We start from the raw sequence: 21,402 nt of genomic DNA, 5'->3' as shown, positions 1-21,402 counted from the left end.
TCTTTTCAATTTTCTTACCTTTGTATTTGTGCAAAGGAAGAATTTAGTGCCTCTATGATTGTAGTACTTTGGCAGCAACTTAAACCTAAACTGTTCTTTTTCTCCTCTACCCCAGTGTGGGTTCTTCCAGCGTTCCAGGTACGAAGACAGTGTCCCCAGCTATCACGCTGTAAGAATTCGAAAAGAAGAGCGGCAGATCAAAGATGAGACAAAACAGTGGTTCACAAAATGGAATGAAAATGAAAGTTATTCTTAGGGAAAAATGTTCTCCATCCAGAAAGTACGGATAGAGGTTAAGGTTTTCATTAATGGAGTACTGATGGAGTTAGACCTATGAACACTATGGACATTCACCATTTGATTGTAGATATTACTACTTATACTGAGGCTTTTATTTGCACAGTTAAAATTGCTTCAACAGACTTTATTTGCATTATTTAATTTTCAGACTGCCTCTTTCCCCCCTCAAATCTAACCCACACGTCAGAAAATACTATGTTGATTTGGGGTCTTTTCTGCAAAATATGCAAAACCACTATAGCAGACCTTTTCCTGTGATCCTGACCTTCTTCCTGGTATGTAAGGAATGGACGATTAACGTCAAGACAGGTTCTCCATTGTTCCCTCAATACATAGTGCTTTACAAACACACAGTGGCCTTAACACATTTTGTTCAAGTATAACTGAAGACCTGCAAGTTTGCTTTAGTCATAACCTTTACCTGCTGCAGTAGTTAGGGCTTAACAAGAAGCATCATCTTAAATTACATGTGCAATGGGTCATGTTGCTTGATTTTTTAAATTTTTTTTTTAAGATCAGATTGTGTGATTCTTGCTCACAACAAATATACACAGGTTTTTTTTAAAAAGAGAGGCTTGAATATTAGATGTACTTTTTGTATATATATATTTTAGTCATTTTTGTATTTATTTTTGTTATAAATCATTGTCTTTGACTCACTGTTAGGCCAAAGACTTAAATGAATTTTCAAATCCACTGTGTTTTTGAATTTAAGATTATGAGACCTGAGGCTTTCACTGCATTTTAATAAGTAACTGAAGGTGCCAATACTTTCTAAAAATGTAAATATTTATGCTAATAATGTGTATGGGGCCTTTCTTTTCCTGATACTTGTAAGTTTATGTGTTGTAACATCAGGTCTTGTAACATGATTTGTATATTATTGCAGACTATTTAAGGATTTGGACACCAAGCAGAAGTAGGGGTTTAGATAGAGTTTTATACTTGCTGTAAGAAAGTGAGTTCTCTCAAAACAGCTTTCCAGCTTCATAAGGACTTCCTGTTTGGCAAAAGGCATTGACTACTGCAACTGTTATACAGCACTTGAAGGAGTCTGTAGATGCCTCATGTACCTTAACTGTGTGGATCTGGAGCTGATCCACATTGAGACTACTGAATCATCTCGAATACCTGAATGTTGATAAAGTACAACCATGATGTTGTTTATCAGTAATCTAGTTACTGTACCATAAGTGATAAAATTATTTAAAGAGTTTACTTTTTTACCCATGTTTTAAAGTGTTGGTACTATTTAAGAACAAAGATTTAGTTCAAAACTGTTTATTCCATGTGAAACAAAATTCTGCTCAAAAAGTATGCATTTAATTGCTCGTAATTTGAACTATGCAAAAACCTCTTGGTACTTTTTCCCCTCATAGGGTAAAAACCTGCTAGGAGGGCAGTTGTCAAGTGTCTTATTTTTACTACTAACTTTGAACATTAGTACGAAGGTGTGGTCACCTAAAAAGTTACAATTAATTTACTACACTCATCTTTCTTAACACTAAATAATCTCAATATGTTATGGCTGATTTTATGAACATTTGCATATGAATGTTGATGTTACCCAGTGTTTGAGCTTTTAAAATTCTAGCTTATTTGCTGAAAGGCTCAGCAACATCAGAAGCCAGGCTAATCAGAGGCTAAGAAGCTTAACAAATACCCCTGAATCTAAAAGCAGATTCTGGCCCTCGCCTAAGAACATGAATGTCTTAGCAGTGTTAAAGTGAAAGTTCTTGAAAAATAAGTCATGTCACTGGTATACTTTTATCTGAAACTTTCATTATACTGGCTAACAATGCTACATCATTCCATGATTAGAAATGACCTGTGGATATTTGTATAGAAGTGTGAAATAAATTTTTTTTAATTAAACATTGTCTTGGTAATAGTGATTTTATCATACTTAACTGAGGTGGCCATAACTAAGTTCAGTAGAATATGCTGAAAGCCACAAACTGTAACAAGTTCTCCAATTCTCGATATTGCCACAGCTCCTGCTCCTGCCCCACGCAGAGGGGCAGACAAGGAGCTGCAGGAGATAACGCACAATCTCGTGCTCGCAGGCTCTCTGCTACTTGCTGCGGCTGCCAGCATTGCTCAGGGTCAGGCAGAGCCTGGAGCCTGGCAGAGCTCCAAGTGTCAGCTCCCAGCAAGGCAAGCTGCCCTCTCCTCACTCCATGCTTGCGCTCACACTGCCCAGGGGACCTTTAATGCAACCAGCCTCGTAAAAATTTTCCTAAATACAGCCAGATGAGTGTTTGAGTAAGTAGGGGAGAGGGATACATCCATAAAATTGGTCAAGGACTTCATATACCTATCTCTATTTAGCAGTGAAAGATTGATACTGACAGTCAGTAACACAATTGCAGGGTACAGCTTCAAGTCCACCAAAAAAACCCACAGAAAAGCCAAAAATATGCAGGGGGAAAAACCACCAAACCCAACAGAGAAAACATAGTTTATCTCCGTTTTTAAGATGTCAGCCCTCACAGGATCCTTTGTTCGCCTTTGCTGAGAGGCCTTTTAATGCAACAAAGCCTGAAGATAAGGGTTAGCTGGATATGTGCTAGGCCAGCGTTTGTTGTGGCCAGGAAACTTCCAGGACTAGAACCAGAAGATGCCACTCGACCCTTCAGAGCATGTCCAAGATGTGAACTCAACCTGCATTTATTAAACAAGTATTCTCATTCACATAGCACAACAAACATTTTTCTACAACAAGACAAAATACGGACTGGGAGAACAGATCATAAGGTTTAGTACTAATATAGTATATTGTGCTTTATATATGCTGATATATACCATACATGCACAGTACTATATATAGTATATACTATATATATAGTGATACAGCACTATAAATAACAGTGTATGTGTATAGTATGTATATATGTACCCTTATAGAACCTAATGTACTATATTTGCTATATATAGTGTGTGCAGTGTGTATGTATCTACATAAAAAATAGATACACTATATACCCCTAAGGTACATAAGTGGGATGTTGGTAAACTGCAATACCTTCACGTACCTTTGACTGTCAGAGCACAGGAGATGCATCTCATGAGAGAAGCTTTCAATGCAAGGGACCACCACAGCACAGTTTCAATAACGACCTGTGCAGAAGTTATATGTGGAAAAAGAACAGGGCACTCGGGTGGACACAAATATCAGGAATCAGCCCATAAAGTGAAAGGAAACTTTTGAAAGTGGCACTGAACTACCAGTCCCCATTCAAAGCACCCACGTTCCAATGCTAATCATCATGACTGGAGTGTGTCTAAACTAATATCAGCAGACCACACAGAACCAGAAAGCTGCTCATTTACAAACAGCTGAAATAACTTCTCCCAGCACAGAGTAGGCAAAGGTGGCAGCAGCTGGTTTGCAAAACCCAGGAGAACAAGCTGTAATGAAACAACCAGGCAACTGTAGCTGGCATGCTGAGCCAGCAGAGGCCCATGGACATGCTGGACGTGCTTCAGCTGGCCTGCCAGACAACAGCCTGTGTGTCACAGGAAGAATGGAAGCAGTGTATCTCCCCATAGGGACTGTGTAAGCACTTGCTTCAGTTTTTTATCCCGGTCCTCAGATGCCGTTAAATGTTTGTTTCTCTTCCCAGGCTATGGAGTCATAGATGCTATACACCTTTTACAGCCTCATAAGCCTTGCTGAGTCCTAACCATGATCCTTGTGAGAAAACACAGAAACTCCTTAGCCCAAGACAGAGCCAAGGTGTGACACGGTCACTGTACATGGACTGGGGACCTGCAGTTTGCATTTTCCATACTGCAAGATAGACCTCTTTCCTCCTTTTCTTGCTCTCCAAAATGTTTGTCTGCAAGCTGCACCTTTTCAGGGCCATACCTCCCTCATCATAGAAAACAGGCAGACAGAACAGGTTTTTGCAAGAGGAGGTGTCCTTGCTTCTGCTTACCTAACTACTGCACACCAACATATACCCCCTTGGCACTAATAAACAGTATTTCACCTCTCAATCCCAGTGTCATCAGGGGATAGGGGAAGAAGGGACAGAAAAGTCAAATACTTTGGAAATAACACGGTAAGTTGATTAACAGAAATGTTTGCAAGATATCGCTTCATTTCTTGTAAGTGGAGGAGTTCAACAGTACAGAGCTGAGAAGTGCATCACTCCCAGGAATTTCTTTGTCGGGGTCTCTCTTCTGAGGTACCAAGCTACCAGATATCAAAATTGATCTGTGCCAATAAACCTATTTGTTGGAGATGAGAGCCTAGTGTCAAAACTTCCTTAACATCTAAGTTTATCAGAAATGCTTATAATCACAACTGCTTTTTTTGTTTCATATTCTAGATATTTCTACCAGAGCAGGACAATAAACTATTAAATACACTGTTTGGTACCTCACATGTTGCATTAGCATCCTAACAGCCACTAAAGTGATTTAATGTGATCTATGGTCAAAGTGATTTTTAACCAATACAGATGCATATGGTGCTCACTGTTGACAAATCGGGAGTCTACTTGTAAAGGCAGAAGCCCTATTTTTTCTCTGTATTTTTTTTTAATTCTTTTTTTTCCCTGATAACAGAAACAAATCCCAGCCCATCCCGCAGCTGGGCAAAGGGTGCGCTATCAAGAAGACCGACTCCCTCAGGTGAGGCTCTGCCCTCCCACCGCCCCCTGGGGGCCCCGTCCCCGCCCCGAACCGCGCTGAGCAGCGCACGGCCGAGCCCGCAAGGATCCCTGTGCCTGGGCCCCCGCACCCACCGCCCCAGCCCGGCGCCAGCGAACGCCCCGCAGCCCTTCGCCGGGCAGGCGGCGGCACCCGCCCCGCAGCGCCCCTGTACCGTGGCGGGGCCCCTCCGGGAAGCGAGCGCCGCCTTCACCCGGCGGGCCGTCGAAGTACCTCAGGGGCTGCCGGGCTGCTCCGGGCGCCCCCGCCCCGCTCCCTCAGAGCCGCCCTCCCCTCCGCCCACCTTCCCCTCGGGCACCTCCTCCTGGCGGCGCGGCGGAGGCGGCCTGGGCAGGGACTGGGGCCGGGGGAGCGGCGTGGCGGGAAATGGCGGCTGTGCTGGGCCGGTCTGAGCTGAGCTGAGCTGAGCGGAGGGAGCCGCGCCATGAGGCTGCTGCGCGCTCTGCTGCGCGGGGCCGCCCCGGGCACCATCCCGCAGCAGGTGGATTTCTATTCCCGCTTCTCCCCCTCACCGCTCTCCATGAAGCAGTTTCTGGACTTCGGTGAGTCCCTGCCGGGCCGCACTCCCCCCGCTGCCCCTGCTCCCGCAGGTGCCTGTGAGGAGCGGGGCGGCTCCGGCCGCGACCCTCCACCGTCAGCGCTGCCCGCTGTTGCTTATCCCATGTTAGTGCTGCGCTCTCTGGCACAAAAAGGCCCTGCTTCCTTTTGGGACAAGGGAGCCTAGTTGGCGCCTTCCCGTAGACTGGAAATGTGACAAGGTGGAAATTCAGCTGAAAACTCCAGTTTTTGGCACCACCAGAATAGCTGGGCGTTTTCCTGCAGATCCTGCAGGGCAGAGGGTGGGGACAGCTGGTAGTGTCAGAGCAGTGACTCAGGTGAGACTGGTTAAGCCTTCTGCAAGCTGGCAGCGTGTCACCTTTTAAGGTATATTCCAAACACAGGAAACACCTAACCTCAGATGGCACCGAGGGGCTGGAACAGTCATCACTTCTGAGTCGCATGTCTGTGCCCTACAGAAACACCTTACCCAAAATTTGCTGGTTTAGAAGGAGCAGGATGCAGAGACCAAGAGCCATCCTGGAGGATTCGGAATCAGATCAGTAACGGGATACTCGGTCTTATATTCTTCACTAAAACCACTCATAACGCTTCCAGGTTTGACTGTGTGCTTGGAAACAAAAGGGATCACAGCAATTGTTCTGTTCTGCTTCAAAGCAAAGACCACACAGGGAAAGGTTGTGTAAGTCTCACTGTAAGTGCCTTTCTGTATCCAAGGCACTCTGGTGCACATAAATGCTTACGTAAGTGTTGCATATAAGCATTTAACTAGTTAATAGTTGCATTGCTTTTTACATTTTTGTAAGTAAAACATAACTGAGAACTAGTCATAGAGCCCCAGACTTCGTGTAAGTAGGAAGACTTACAAAGAAAACTTAACTGTCTACTGTCACTTATCCGTCTATTCAACATTTCATTTGTGGCAATGAAATGTATCCAACATTTAAACTCTGGATTCACACAGGAACCCCACCCGATGTTCTGTTGCTACCATACTTTTAAGCAAAGAATCTTGTAATTCAGAGTTTGCTCTGACCTGTATTATTTTACCACTAAATACTGATAAAGTAATGCTTACCTTAAAATCAGTGTTTATTTTCACTATTCCCTTGTGTCAAAAGATAGACTACTTTTTTACTGTTAGTTACTTGAACATAAGGTAAAAATAATTTTGAAAATGTTTAATTTTTTTTTCTCTCCTTTGCTTAAGGATTTAATCACAGATAGTGAAAAATTAATAACAAAGGCAAAAAAGAGAGTAGAGTGCAAGACTGAGACAGTCTTTAAGACATTCTGTAGCCATTATAATCTGATGATGTTTTCATTAGGGATTTTTTTGTCTCCTTTTGCTCTAGGAAGAGCATTCAAAGAGGAAATAAATCTGCTAATGCTAACTTAAAAAAATGAAATATTCCATAAGCAAATTTAGGTCTGGCTCATATACATCAGTCATATCTTGACTTACAAGCCCACAGTATTTTCTGTAGGAGTCTTATCCATTCTTTGCCTAGACAGACTGTAGCTGCACAGGGAAAGACTCATTTGTCCATTCAGCAAAGTCCTGCCCTAAACTGCCTTCCACATTTGACCCAGGATTGCAAAAAGGCAGCCTCCAGATACAAAAACTATTTTGTGGAGTGTAATTTGCTGAGTATATGAGGCATTTAAAGATTATATTTATGTTCTAATACCTTCAGTCTGACTTGTTTGTGGAATTTTACCCAAGAAAAGGGAAAGGCCAGTAACAGTCACGCCAGTCACAGCAATCTGACTAGGGAGAATGAAAGGTTTCTGGGCAGAGGTCATATGTAGACAACAAATAATACTGGTAAGTGCCACTGGGGAGGAATTTCCTTTTCATTAAGTTAACTGACATTCTTTCATCAGTGTAGTTTATGATGTATCTGAGTCTGGATGCTTTAAAGTAAGGTACTCCATTTCAATTTGGTGAAGATTTTTCCTGTTTAAGACACTCCCAGCTTCCCTTTTTTTTTTTTTTCATGTCCCTTCCTTTAATTTTCTTCCCCAACTCCCCCTTGCCAGATGGAAAGAGTGAACTGAGCAGTACACCAGAGTTAATTTTTAGGAGACACCTGCTGTAAAACACCAGGGTGAGGTATGTACTTCAGTGCAGAAGATGAGCAGTTTAGTAAGTTCAGGTGCTGTTTACATGACACTCGTGAAGTCCAGACAGAAGTCTGGCTGAGAGTGATATACAGTATTTCTTAGCCTCTTCCCCATGCTGCACTCTCCTGTCTCGCTTAGGAAAACAAGCTTTGTGGGAGTAAACTCAGGTCTTGCTTTTAATAACCACGTTTAATTGCCACCCACACAGATGACATCTGTCTTTAACAAAGGGCAGGTCTCTTATCAAAAGCTTCTACCTTTTAAAAATGTAAAAAAATTTAAAAGTAAATGTATGGAAAAACTACTATGCCAATAGATAAGCACAGTAGCTGTCCTACTTTCATTTCTTTCTCGGTATTCATGTGAATTCATTCATCTGTCTTCTGTTCCTGTAAGACAATGAACTTAAACTACAACTGAAAATGAGATCAGTATTACAGAATTTATTTTCTGAAAGTGTTCCAATATGTCTTATGGTAATTCAGTAAGATCAGTGATCAAAAGCAGGGTGTATGGGACCAAGATACTTTCTCAAACACCCTTCCCATAAATAGTTTCCTGTGCTGGTTTCATTTGCCTCTCCGACACGCTCAGAATGACATACTGTTTGATCAGTGGTGGTTAGAGTCAGTGCTTGCTGCAAATAAAATGAACAATATACATGGACAGAAGCTGCATTTAAAGTTGAATAGTTTGGGTCTGCAGCTATTGCTCTGTATATTGAAGATTCTCCTTACGCGAACAGGGCTGGTAGGTCACAATATGAGGTACATTTTGAAATACAAATGGGCTGCTGCCATGAAAGAAACATTGCCTTACCAGCCTGGCCAAGTCAAGTTTGAAACCAAGCCACAGGCCTCTTATGCAAGAAAGTAAGACTTTGTGTAGTTTTCTGCCATAAGTGTTGACTTTATTCTGATGTCATATATTTATTTTGGTCTTAGGATCTGAAAATGCTTGTGAAAAGACTTCATTTATGTTTCTGCGACAAGAGCTGCCTGTGAGATTGGCAAACATAATGAAGGAAATAAGTCTGCTTCCAGACAACCTCCTGAGAACACCTTCAGTTCAGCTGGTTCAGAGCTGGTAAGAACAGTGACACTTCATACCTTCTGCATATACACAGGTTGGAGGAACTCATTCTTTTCTACTGAAAGAACATTTCATGGGCTTGTTACATGAACATCCCTTATGTAAAGTGAGATACTAAATATCCAATGTGATATAGATCAGAAACTAAATTTACAGACTTGGAAAAAACTCTTAAGCAGCAATTAGAGAACCCATGAGGGAATTAAAAAATCATTGAGTATTGCAGACACTCATGTATTATGAGAATTCAAAACATTTTAATTTAAAAAAACCCCAACAAAAATCCACCAGAACAATGTTTAATAGGGGACTTACATAAAAATGAAGAGGCTAGTTGAAGAAACCAACAGAAGCAGGGTAAGGCCTGCAAAACATGCTTGCAAAAACATACTAGAAACCATTTACAAGACAGGTTATTGCATATTGATAGTAAAGATGTAGAAAATATGAAGACAGCAATAGGAAGCTCCCAAAGCCAAAACATAAAACAATAGAAAGAATATGAAACTATTAAAGTAAAAAAGATATTCTTTGAAAAGTAACATTTACTTTCAGATAAGGAACTTACACATAAATATAAACTTGTTAAGATGAAAGCAAAACAAAGAGATTGCTTGGCAACAGCTAAAGGCACAAAGATATCTGGAAAGGCTTTTAAAGTTAAGAGAACAGAAAACCTGCCAGTGAATAAGTAGGATTGATTAGATGACTGAATATAAAAAGAGCTATCAATGAAGAGGAAGGCTCTTAATGAAACACAAATGCTTACATTCTCATGATAGTAAATGACATTGATCAAATGGGACATGAATTCTACTTGGACAAATGCAAGGTAGAACACAGGGAGGACTCTCCTCTCCCTGTATAATTGCTTGCTTACAATGGAAAAAGAAATTTTGATGCTACTGGGAATATTTTTCCAAATATGTCAGTTGATGGACAAGAAGGAAAATTGTGTTAGGAACTAAGTAACAAATGGGGAGGAATACAATTGTACGACTGTGTTAGCCCTTTATTCCTCTGAATTGTATGCTGTTTTAGTCACTCTGTCCTAAACAGAAAAGACCAAGAGGGATAATCAGAGGGTTGGAACAATTTTTACGTGAAGAGAAACCAAATAGAATTCTTCAGCTTGAAAAATATGCATCTAAGGAATAGATGGCAGAAATACTTAATTCATGAATAAGCTGGAAAGATTTTTCTAATAACAGGAACTTGCTGGGGCTGCAAATAAGTGATCACCCACTGGGTTTAAAATACAAAGATGATCCTTTATGCATTCTAATTAAATTGTGGAGTTCATCACTCTGGAAATTTTAGAAGAAATGTCATGAATAGATTCAAAAGAATCTAACAAAATTCATGGGGGACAGGTACTATGACATGGAAACAAGCAACCTTAGAAGACCACAAATTGCTAACCAAAGAGATCTGGGGAGGCATATTAGAATTGGCCTTTGTCCTTTTTCTTTCATTGAAAGGTACGTCCAAAGTCTTCAGGAGATCCTTGACTTTAAGGACAAAAGCTCAGAAGATTCAGGGGCTATTCACAGGTAAGGATTTGCTGTCACGTATGTTAATATTTTGTTAATATTATATGGAAGAACTGGCAAGAAAACAATAGGTTAAGAAAAATATCTCAAATCTTTACATAAGAAGTGCAGTAATGTCACCCCCTGTCCCTAAAAGGAGGGTACAGGAAAACAGGAAACAAAACACTGTAACATCATGTTGTTCTGTAGAGAGGCTTTGGTTAGTGTTGGCTGACCATAAGTGCCATTTGATAGACATGGGATGTTCTGCATGAAAACGGTGGCGCGGTTTTCTCTTTCTTGTGGCAGTAATCAAGATAATAATTAAATAAATAAATAGTAATTTTATAAATAGTCAAAACAGTTGAATTGTTTCAATGCTAGTCCCCTAAAATACGCTGTAAAGTCTGACCTGTCTTCTTACTGCAATAGGCAGACCTGTGATATTTCTGTATGTAACAGTCTTCATTTTTGTAGGCAGGTACTCTGTTTGCCAGAGTATTAAATTCCCTTGAAAGTGAAATACTAACAATGTATTAATTTTAGTTTTACAGATACCGTGATAAAAATCCGGAATCGGCACAATGATGTAATTCCTACGATGGCTCAAGGAGTAATAGAGTACAAGGAAAGCTTTGGCATTGATCCAGTGACCTCACAGAACGTGCAGTATTTTTTAGACCGTTTCTACATGAGTCGCATTTCAATCAGGATGCTCCTTAACCAGCACTGTAAGTGCCAGTGCTGAAAGGAGGGGAAATGGTACCTGTACTATGTCAAGTGTATCTTCCTTTAATTTTTAAGTGCTTCGTATGTACTTAAATGCTACTTATGAGTACGCTATTTGCCTTGCTATTTATAAACTCAATTCAACCCCTAAAATATTTATTAATAGTAATCTTTCAAGTATGGTGAAGACTGGAAATATAGATTGCCTATAAAATTTTTATTTAGCATAGCTGAAGATGTAAACTAAAATTATAAAATTATACTGGGTATTAAATAATATTTTCTTTTTTGGCAGCTTTACTGTTTGGTGGGAAAATTAATCCAGCTCATCCAAAACACATTGGAAGCATCGATCCTAACTGCAACGTTGTTGAAGTTATTAGAGGTAAATTCAGCAGATAAGAACTAGAATCCTGAAAATTTACATGAATATCTGTACTAAGAGCAAATACACATCCTGATACTCATATACCGCTTAGTTCTTTTCTACCTGGAGTAGAAGTTTTATTTAGAGTGTAATGCAATTTCTATCTTTTTCCTATAAACCCACCTTCTGTCAGAAAATAAAAAATCTCCCTGACAGTGCACAGTACTTGCAATTTTTGTTTTTCTTTTTGGCAAACTCTAAAGGAAAAAAAAAAAGTGGGAGGGGGAAATCTAACTTCCTCTGTTTTTATTATAGATGGCTATGAAAGTGCCAAGAGACTTTGTGATTTATATTACATGAGCTCTCCAGAACTTATCCTTGAAGAGCTGAACGGTAAGTGAATGTGGATGAGGCACCCTCCTGAACATCATGATGGCTTCTTCTAAAGTAGCTGGTGGTGGAATGTCCTCCTTCTGCCTTTCGTATAGTTAATGTGTTCTCTTGGATCTACTGTTGTAAATAGTTTGGGTTTTTAAAAATCTGGCAGAAGGCTTTCCCCATTCCTCCCTTTAACTGGAAGACTGAAATCCGTAGAAAAGTTTTTGACACTACAGCTGTTGATGTAACAAATTTTAGCAGCCTCCTTCCCTCTGTAAGATTTCTTGTATGTCTTCACCTACACTACTGCATCTCACCCTCTCTGCATTTCTTGTGACACTTAAAAGATTTATACCAAGCATTCCATTCCATCTTCATTATAACCTCCTCGAGGGTTATAGAAAGCAACTATGATGTGCCCTGATCAGTGATGCCAAAGTGGTTTTAAGATTAATTTCTAAAGCAGCAAACAGCATTTGAAAATCTTGAGTGTGACTTTTGATTAACATCAACTTTTCACAAGATTTCTGTTAAAATTTTCCTTCTTTCGAAAATTCAGCAATACAGATTCACATTTTGAACTACTGAGAGAACGAATAAAAGATACCTCATTTGCCATTTAATTATTTAGACTCTCTTTTCTCCAGCTAAATCACCAGGACAGCCCATGCAAGTGGTGTATGTGCCATCACACCTCTATCACATGGTTTTTGAACTTTTCAAGGTCTGTGCACTTATCATTACGCAAGTCTTTTGTACATCTTTGTTTACTGAGATTGTATTGGTTTTACCTTTTGAATCAATTCTAGATAGCAGTCTGTTTTTGCAAGTGCAAACCTTGTGCTACTTGCAGGAACATTACTAAATTGTACTGTTTAGACAAACAGTAATTGAATAGAAAATGAACAGCTTTGGAAGATGTATCTCCTTTGCCTAGCCACTGAATACATCTGACAGCTGAACAGACAGTTCTTAAAATCTTAAAATATATGAAGATATTTACTTAATAAAGCAAGTGAGAATAAGATACACAATTTTGGGGATATCTTCGAATCTGATAAAATGTGTAATAGGTCCTCCAAAGCTTTCCTCAAGCAGTTCAGTCCTAGACTTTTCTTGATCTTTGTGTCATATTGCATGTACTGTGCATTATAAAGAATTCTACAACAAAAACTCTGTAAGTTTAACTATTCAGATGTTTCCTTTAAAAAAAGTAAATATTTGAAGTCTGTGTATTTTAACAAACTATATAAATACTGATACTGAATAAACCAAAAATATAAAAAAAATTATTCTAAACCAATATACATTTTTTTCTGCTTCTGAAAATAGGTGATAAAAATAACTCCTAAAATGATGTTTTAAGGTAATATGCAAAGTGAATTAGGATTTAAGTTGTACTTGAAAATTGCAGAATGCAATGAGAGCCACCATGGAACATAATGCTGATCGATGCATTTATCCTGCAATTCATGTACACGTCACGTTGGGAAATGAGGATTTAACTGTGAAGGTACCCACTTTTTTTTTTTATTACTTTGAAGATTATTTTGATCAGGGTTTTTTTCCCTGCCACAGGCAGCATATTACTAACTGTAGCGGGTGATCTGGTTCCGTCAATAGATGGAACGTGATCATGTATGTAAGTAAAAAGACCATTATGGCATTTCACATGGTGCATTAGTAGGAAGTTCATGACGAGGTTGCACAGTCACACTGAAGGCTCTGCAATAGCATCCTGTGCTTTTGTCATGCCATGTTTTGCCTACCTTGTAAGCAACCATGACTAAAAATGAAGGAGCATCTTTATGCAATTTTAACATAAGCATTTTTTAAGTGACAATGACAGAGCTATACAGGTGTGAAACAACTGAAAAACAAACAAAAAATATTGTATATTCCACACAAATCAAACCTCCTTAAGTACAGTTTGAAGTTTCTTCTTTTTCTGTACAATATTCATGTTGGATTTCAAATACCAGCTGCGAGCATTGGGTTTTTCATAGGTCTTTAACTAAACTGTAGTAAAACAACTCCTTTGATTTAGTCCTTCAGTAACAGGTTTTAGTAAACTATATTCAACTGGTAGTATTCCTGAGGAATAAAGATTAAAAATACAGAGAACCTGGTATTTTGTAAATAATATAGATACTGACCTCAGACAAAAGATAAAAGCCATGCACAATTTAAGGAGAATATTGTTGCTTCCAAGAGAATATGAATGATGCTTACAGTAGTATTTTGTTTAGTGGTTTGGATAAGGGATGAAAGGGAGGGATTGATCTCCCTCTGGTCATTGCTGGAGATTAGAATTAAAGAAGACCTGTAACTTAACAGGGACAACTTCATATGATGTTTTACCTGAACTTTCTCAGGTTTTTTATTGTTTGAGAAAAGCTGTCTTTTATAAAATTGTATTCAGGGACATAACACTACATGCTCCTTCTTGTTCCAGATGAGTGATCGTGGTGGTGGTGTTCCTATGAGGAAAATTGACAGACTGTTCAACTACATGTATTCAACAGCACCACGTCCTCGTGTTGAGACTTCACGAGCTACACCTTTGGTATGCAAATCTTTCATATCTTGGCATCTTGGCTATGTTTAATGGTCACAAAAGAAACCATTTAGCCAAAGCTATGAAGTACTGATTTTATAGATACAATGAGTATTGCCGTTTGAATGTTATAGCTTAATTTGAGTATTTTTCTGAAAATAACTGGAAAATTGCATAAAATACTAAAAATTATTCAAGATTCTGTTTTCCTCTACTACATCTAAAGATCAGCTACCTCAAGCAGAACACTTAGCTATGCTGCACGTACTGTAATGAGGACAGAACACTGAATTCTTTTTGTAGCCACTGCATGAACGGAAAAATAATTATAGCAATGACTTTGGGTCAAGGCACTGTGTTCATTTGCACTGTGAGGTCAATTGTACCATCTCCCAGCAAGGATGAAGGAGCACAGATGTAACAGGCCATATGAAGAATTTACTTTGGTCTCATGTGAATGTAATAGATGCACAAGAAATAAAGCCTAAGCTCCCAGTCAGAATCTCTGAACAGCTTTCCTGTATTTATTCTCCCACATTGCATCAGTGATCAGTGTTCTGCACATAGATGAGTCTGCAACTCATTAAACACTAGATCTTTACAGAGAAGTGTTGTGTATGCTCACTGAGAGATTACCTCTAAAATTCAGTAAGTGAAAAAAAATTATGCCCAACACTTCAGGGCTATGTCCTGCTACTGCAGTCAGGGCTTGATAGAATTTTAGTATAAGCTACAAATTCAGAGACATTTTGTCTTGAACCTTTTTTATATATACTGCTGATGAAATGTATCTGACTTAAGTCCTCGGTGTTCTTAAGATTAGTAGCTCCATGAGACATAAGTCAGACACAGTACAGTTTTCTCTAATGGTATCTCTTCTTCAAAAAGCTCCCACAATACAGGAAATGTTAACTACCAGCCCTGCTGACAAAGGAATAAAACAGTTTTCTTATAATCACAATCATCCATGCATTCTTCTGCTTTTGGGATGTATAATAGTTCTGAGGGGCCATAATAATTAACATATAAACTCCTCTTACTGTCAAACATCATGCTTAGTTTGTCTGTTTACTTGTTAAGTTAAAGCAGAAAACACCACTGATTGATGCAATTAATGGAAATATACCTTTTTTCCTGGATCAGGCTGGATTTGGTTATGGCTTACCCATATCACGTCTGTATGCACAGTACTTCCAAGGAGACCTGAAACTCTATTCCTTAGAGGGCTATGGTACAGATGCAGTTATTTACATCAAGGTATGATGTAACACTTTACCATTTACATTTATCAGCAACTGTAATCTAAACTGCTAATGGAACTCCTTGTTCTATAACTATAACTTCAGTTAAAAAGAATCATCAGTTACAGTCTTCTCTCCTTACAGGCCTTATCAACAGAATCAATTGAAAGACTCCCTGTGTATAACAAAGCAGCCTGGAAGCATTATAAAGCAAACCATGAAGCAGATGACTGGTGTGTGCCAAGCAGTGAGCCAAAGGACATGACCACTTTTCGCAGTATGTAGCTTTTTCCTTGGCAGCTCATAAGAAGTAGGTTTGTCTGTAAAGGCAATTTAAAAGACCTGATTTATACCAAGATGGTGACCAAGTTTGATATGTGAAAGTAATTTTAAGTGGAGTAATAGAAGGTGTAGTGTAATAGTCTTTTCTGAAATTAAAAAACCAACAACCACCAAAACTCCCAAACTTGTACATACTTTTAAATTTTAAGAACGTCACAATTTGTTTCATTTTCTGGTTTTGGCTACTTTAAGAGCTAAGTCAAGGGAGCAGTATTTTGGGTTTTATAGGGATCAGTGCAATCTCTAGCACATCTGGTATTAATTTATATAATTACAAAACCGTTTTAATGGAAAAACTATTGAAAAAGCTCACTGGAGCATTTTTCCATTATACAATATTACAGATTAATGAGAAACTCATGTGAGAAATATTGAGGAGCTTATTGCTATACCTTTGCACCTGTATGGCATTTGCTATTCTTTTATCTTCAGCATGCTGAAGCCTAATTTAGCAAAGTAAGATATGTTGCCAGCACACCTTGCCTACATCAAGGGTTTTTTCACCCAGAGAAATCACGCTTACCTCTGTAGGGATAAAAAATAAATAATAAAAAAATTTTAGCTGCAACTACTGGTATAATGTATCTCAGGTATGGGGCATCGGTCGAATTTCTTTTTTTGTAATGTGAACATATAATACATGTGAAAAGCTTATCTTTCCCTGATTATTGTGAATTAACAACTAATGCTGGCTTGTGTACAGTACAATGTTGTCTTGCATTTGCCTGTATTTCTGTAGGTCCTACCAAAACGCAGCATCAACGTTATAGTCCTCGTAAGTTCTCAGACTTGAAATTGTCAGGTTACAGCTGTAAAAGGAAACTATTTTAATAAACAGATTTTTTAAAATTTGCCCTTCATAGGGCATCTCTATTACTTTGACAATATAAGCTGCCTTCTCAGGAGTATTTAAAAAAAAGTGGAATTAACAGTTTTTGAAAATACCTTTGTATTTGTGATGTGCTTCTGGTCTCATTTTTGTAGTAACTGGAAGTCACACTGTAACTTAAACATGGTGAGCAGAATGTGTATCAAACTGTCAAAACATACTGGGGAAGATAGAGAGGGGACTGAATATTACATTTCAGGTACAAACTCCTCCTTTTAAGAAAGGATTCAACTTCTTTTAATGCCTACTGTGCCAACTTTGTTCAAATCATACACATGAATGTTGCACCTCGATCCCTGTAATTCCTGAATGTTTTAAGAGCGATGCAGTTAACGCCACTGAGAACTAATCCTTTTCTCAATTAACTGCATGTAATTCTGTGATTTTTGTTCTGCAGGAGACATGCATAATCCCTCTCAGAAAGAATAAGCCTAAATTTTGCAAGCTTACTATCTCTGTGCAGAGCAGAAGGTGAGATACTGCAAACGAAGGGCATAGCTGGTACATCAGAAATTGTTCTAGCTGTAGCTGAGCCAGATTGGAGATTTCCACCTGCTATCTCCCTAGCTGAGTTCTGCAAAACAGTGAAATGGTTTTATACCCTGGTCAAGCTAATGTAGAGCACTTTATCTGGAGTGAATTACAGACTGCTCTATATACACAGTCTGAGGGAGGACTATTCTAGCTTAATTGACACCACAACAGTAGCGTTACCTGCTCCACTCAAGCTTGTGGGCATCTTGAGGCCCCTGCTTTTCTTTCTTACAAGGATGTGAGGATGGTGACTGGCACACCTTTTAATCTGCTTGGCTACAAGTTAGGAGAAGCTAGAGCTGTTCTCTTCTTTGGCCCTGCAAGAGGATGTACGTGAGAAATGCCACACATGGTAAAATGGGGTCTGGAGGGGACACTTGCAGCTACTGCTTTTGCTAAACTAAAGCTGAAAGTTACAGCAAGGACTTTTAAAAACTCAGATTTGAAGCTGAGTATTCTTGCTTTTATGCTAAGTTTTACATCTTTTAATTAATTCAGTTGAACTGATTTTAGTAATAGCTGAGAACTGCAAGAGATGTTTCTGAAGAAAAGCTAACAGATTGTTTTCTACAAAGTCTATTAAATATTTCAGATATTATTGAAATAAAGCCTCTGAGTTAGCTCTCAACTAACTACCAATTGTATTCTGATTATTAGAAACTTGCTGTGTAATTATATTTGTATTTATCTCTTCACCTGACACCCCAGATGACTGTGGTGAAAACACAAATGTGTAGTACTTTGGTTTACAATGTTTAACTGTACTTACAAGCATTGTCTTCGACAACTTTTGGTTTAAACAGAAGTTCAGAAGACAACTTTCATGTTTAGTATTTCCATTACTATACTGAAGTAATTGCTAGCACATTGGTTGAACTGAATCACTGTAGAAAATTAGTATACTTGCTCAGCTATCAAAATGCTGAGATTAATAGTTTTGTATGCAAATGGACTCAGTCTTGCACTGTAAAATTAATCTTGGTTTGTGTTAATTTTTTTGAAAGAATCACTACATTTATTCATTAAAACTGTTGTAAAAATTAAACTCTGTTGGGTGATTATGTAGCTTGGTACTAAGCTCGTTCCATGCAGCCTTCTTGTTCCACATCTGACAGATGTTAAATGTGGTGGTCTGTGATAACCAATGTTCTTATGCTCAGGTGCCAGGTGAGTTTATCATCCCTGCCATGGCCCCTGTTTAACTACAACAGCTCTGAAACCATTATTTCCACTAGTCTCCTTCATGGGACAACTCTTCACAGGGTGCAACAGTAGGCTCAAAGGAAAAAAGGTAATACATGGTTGCATCAATATTCTGTGTTCTGTCTGAAAGCACTCGACCTTCTTGACTGATTTAATTGAAGGGTGGTTTTACATGTGTGATCCTGAGCATTTGACGATTCTGTACTTCTAATTCCTTTCTCTTTTACCAGTAGGGCAGCATTCCTCTCTGGCTCAAGGTCTGTAAGTCTGCCATACAACTCAAAGCTACTGAAAACAAAGTAAAACAAAGTAAATAAGTTAATTGACCAAAGAGTAGTTTCTTAATGCATCAAACTGAAATATAACCTCTTTGAAAAAGTAATTATTACCGAGATTTTCAAACTTTATTTTGGAAATGCCTAGTGTGCAGAAGCATTTCCATACAGTCATTTTGCTGAAATTCTTAGACATTTATACAAAAAAAAAAAAAAAGAATGTGAAACACCAATAATGAAGTTCATTCATTTAATTAAAATGAAAAACAGTCCACAGATTTAAAGGAGAACTTGGTCCACAGAAACAAACTATGTAAGTTTTGTTCTAGTCCCTTCTAGGGTGGAACTGATATTTAAACTAGTCTATGTTTCTGGAATAATCTAATTTAAGGAAGTGCTCTTTGTAGTATCTCTAGAAAATAGTATGTAAATATACAAAACACCAGTTCATGTTCTAAGCTATTTTGAGAATCAAATCCTCCTTTAAAGAGAAAAAATGTGTAGTCTACAATTGAACATTTAAATACAAGGCAAAACCCCAGTGTGTCAGTGATAATTTTTCCTACAATTCTTCCCTCAGTATTTTAAGTTTGAAAAACAGTATTGTTTAAAATTAGCAAATATATAAATTTGGTCCGCAAAAATCTTGTAGCAGGTAGAAAAGAGAAATACATGTATTGCAAATTGATCTTATTCATAGCATAAATCTATAAAACTATGTATTATTTAGGAAAAATAGGTTAAAAATGATCTTATTTATAGGTTTAAACCTTGTCCCAACACCATACGGGTAGCATACAGAAAATTTAATATTATGCTTAGGATATGTAGTTTATGAAAACTACTTAGTATTTCTTGTTATTTTCTCAGTAAATTGCAACACAGAATTCAAAACCAATGTACTACTAAAGTGAACTTTGAATGAAGTCCCAGAAATACAAGAATTTAAACAAAATAATCCATAAATTTGAAATACATGCTTTCTTTTTAAATTAATATGACATTACCATTTTCTTAAACTTAATTTTTACTATACATCTTTAGTGGCAACAGATAACAGACTGTCACAGACTGAATTTGTTGGCAGGATTTTTCTATTGTCCCTCTATCAGATTCAACTCTATCAAATGCTAGTTGACTACTATTGGAATGATTTCAATACAGTATTCTACTTTCCACAAACATCAATTTCAATGAAAAGGGCATAAGAGGTCTTAGAAGCAGAAATGTTACTTAAGGCAGAAAGTTAAATTATTGTCTATTAGTACAGGCAGAGTCAACTAGGAATAAAAATACTGAAAACATTATTTCATTTTATTGGGCTGTAATGGGGAGGGACCACAATTAAAAAGTAAAAAACCACCTACCATATTAAACTGTTGCACTTTCCCTCCTCCCTCAATTGTACAATTATATACAAATCTGCTGAACTACGTCAAGATTAGGCAAGTCTGCACTAAAATAAAATGGTCATTTTAGCAGCTTGATTCAAGAGTGGCCACCACCCTGCCAGTCTTGCGAACTTCTTTCTCCTTCTTTTGAACCTTTTCCTTCTGCTTTTCCAGTTTTTCCTGTGTTTTTCTAATATCCTTAATTTTTTTCTTTATTGTTGATCTGTCATTTTGACTGGAAACTCCCAAAGCCTTTGGAGGGGGAAACAAAACAAAACCTCATCAGTAATTTTTTCCAGTGGTACTGTCCCCAGTGCTTGTGCATGAACAATTTAAGAAAGTGTAATTGCTGCAAGATAGTCTGTTTATTTGAAAATAATGACTCAGGCTTCAAAAGCATTGTAAATAATCATCTGAGTAACAAGGTAAGTAAAGAGACTAGGGCCGACTCTTCAGTTGTGAAATAACAGTTTTGCATTTTACAAACATGTAGACCCCTGAGAATTTCCAGAAAATAGCATAGTAAGTAGTAGTCTCAAAATACAAGAGGAATTTATATTCAGTAACTACTCTTTAATTTCAATATTAAGGATTTTAAAGTGTGTTATTAGGAAGTGATACAGTGAGCAGCCAGTACACTTCAATGTTTGATCAGGAGGTGGCAGCAGCTGATTCCACGTTCCTGAATGCACTCACACTGTCAACCCCAATGGCATTCGGTGCACACTGACCTTTAGGCTTCAACATCGAAAGTTCCCCAAATAAAGACAGTCATTTAACAGGCCAACCACTGGTATTTCTTCTGAGTCCAGGAAATTTTACAAAATACGGGACGTTTAGCGTTGCACATCTATTTAAAGTGCAAGTATGTTTTGGAGACTAAGTTAGATGCATTTTTTCCCCCCTAAACCCCTCAAATTCTACTTTTGGTTATTAATAATAATGTCCCTTAAGCCAGAATAGACCAATGAACCTCTCTTAGTCACACATCTTGCTTGTCCAAAATGCAGTCTGATAATCTAACAAGAGAGAAAAACCAAAGAGTTTACTAGCACTATAAGGAGTACATATTACCATGCAGCTTTCAGATGTGAAATAGCAAGAAAAGGCTCAAAAGATTTAGAATACATATTTTCAGCAGGAGTAAAAACCTGAAAAATTTAAAAGATCACTGGATAGGATTTTAGCCTTCCCTTTTGAAGAGGAT

The 21,402-nt window shown here is 38.1% G+C and overlaps 2 protein-coding genes across 9 annotated transcripts in view; both read left to right on the top strand.

The window, feature by feature from the left end:
* Positions 1-2,175, top strand: part of ITGA6 (integrin subunit alpha 6) — a 139,658-nt gene extending 137,483 nt beyond the window's left edge. For all 7 annotated transcript variants that reach the window (XM_017837572.1, XM_017837563.1, XM_017837546.1 and 4 more), the window contains one exon: positions 116-2,175. In XM_017837572.1, the coding sequence (XP_017693061.1) occupies positions 116-256 (141 nt within the window). In that variant the 3' untranslated portion in view covers positions 257-2,175. The remainder of the gene's footprint in view (positions 1-115) is intronic.
* Positions 2,176-4,257: 2,082 nt separating this feature from the next.
* Positions 4,258-17,954, top strand: PDK1 (pyruvate dehydrogenase kinase 1). Of its 2 annotated transcripts, none has more exons than XM_017837133.1 (11): positions 4,258-4,367; positions 8,610-8,751; positions 10,239-10,310; positions 10,836-11,020; positions 11,314-11,403; positions 11,701-11,778; positions 12,411-12,487; positions 13,178-13,276; positions 14,219-14,329; positions 15,464-15,577; positions 15,706-17,954. In XM_017837133.1, exons 2-11 carry the CDS (start codon positions 8,642-8,644, stop codon positions 15,844-15,846), a joined length of 1,077 nt encoding a protein of 358 aa, XP_017692622.1. In that variant the 5' UTR covers positions 4,258-4,367; positions 8,610-8,641; the 3' UTR covers positions 15,847-17,954. The 2 variants fall into 2 exon arrangements, with proteins under 2 accessions (XP_017692622.1, XP_017692614.1); XM_017837125.1 differs by lacking the exon at positions 4,258-4,367 and adding an exon at positions 5,314-5,522.
* Positions 17,955-21,402: the final 3,448 nt, after the last annotated feature.

Source organism: Lepidothrix coronata, unplaced genomic scaffold (genome assembly GCF_001604755.1).
Source record: "Lepidothrix coronata isolate B3197 unplaced genomic scaffold, Lepidothrix_coronata-1.0 Scaffold7, whole genome shotgun sequence".
Classification (NCBI taxonomy): domain Eukaryota; kingdom Metazoa; phylum Chordata; class Aves; order Passeriformes; family Pipridae; genus Lepidothrix; species Lepidothrix coronata.
The sequence above is the reverse complement of the archived record's forward strand: the minus strand, read 5'-3'. Positions and strand labels throughout refer to the sequence as shown.

Excerpts from the sequence above, each read along its gene's own strand:
- PDK1 (XM_017837125.1), top strand. The coding sequence starts at position 5,405 with ATGAGGCTGCTGCGCGCTCTGCTGCGCGGGGCCGCCCCGGGCACCATC. Across the intron at positions 11,404-11,700 it reads CGTTGTTGAAGTTATTAGAG|ATGGCTATGAAAGTGCCAAG; the intron begins GTAAATTCAGCA and ends TTTTTATTATAG. Across the intron at positions 15,578-15,705 it reads ATGCAGTTATTTACATCAAG|GCCTTATCAACAGAATCAAT; the intron begins GTATGATGTAAC and ends CTCTCCTTACAG.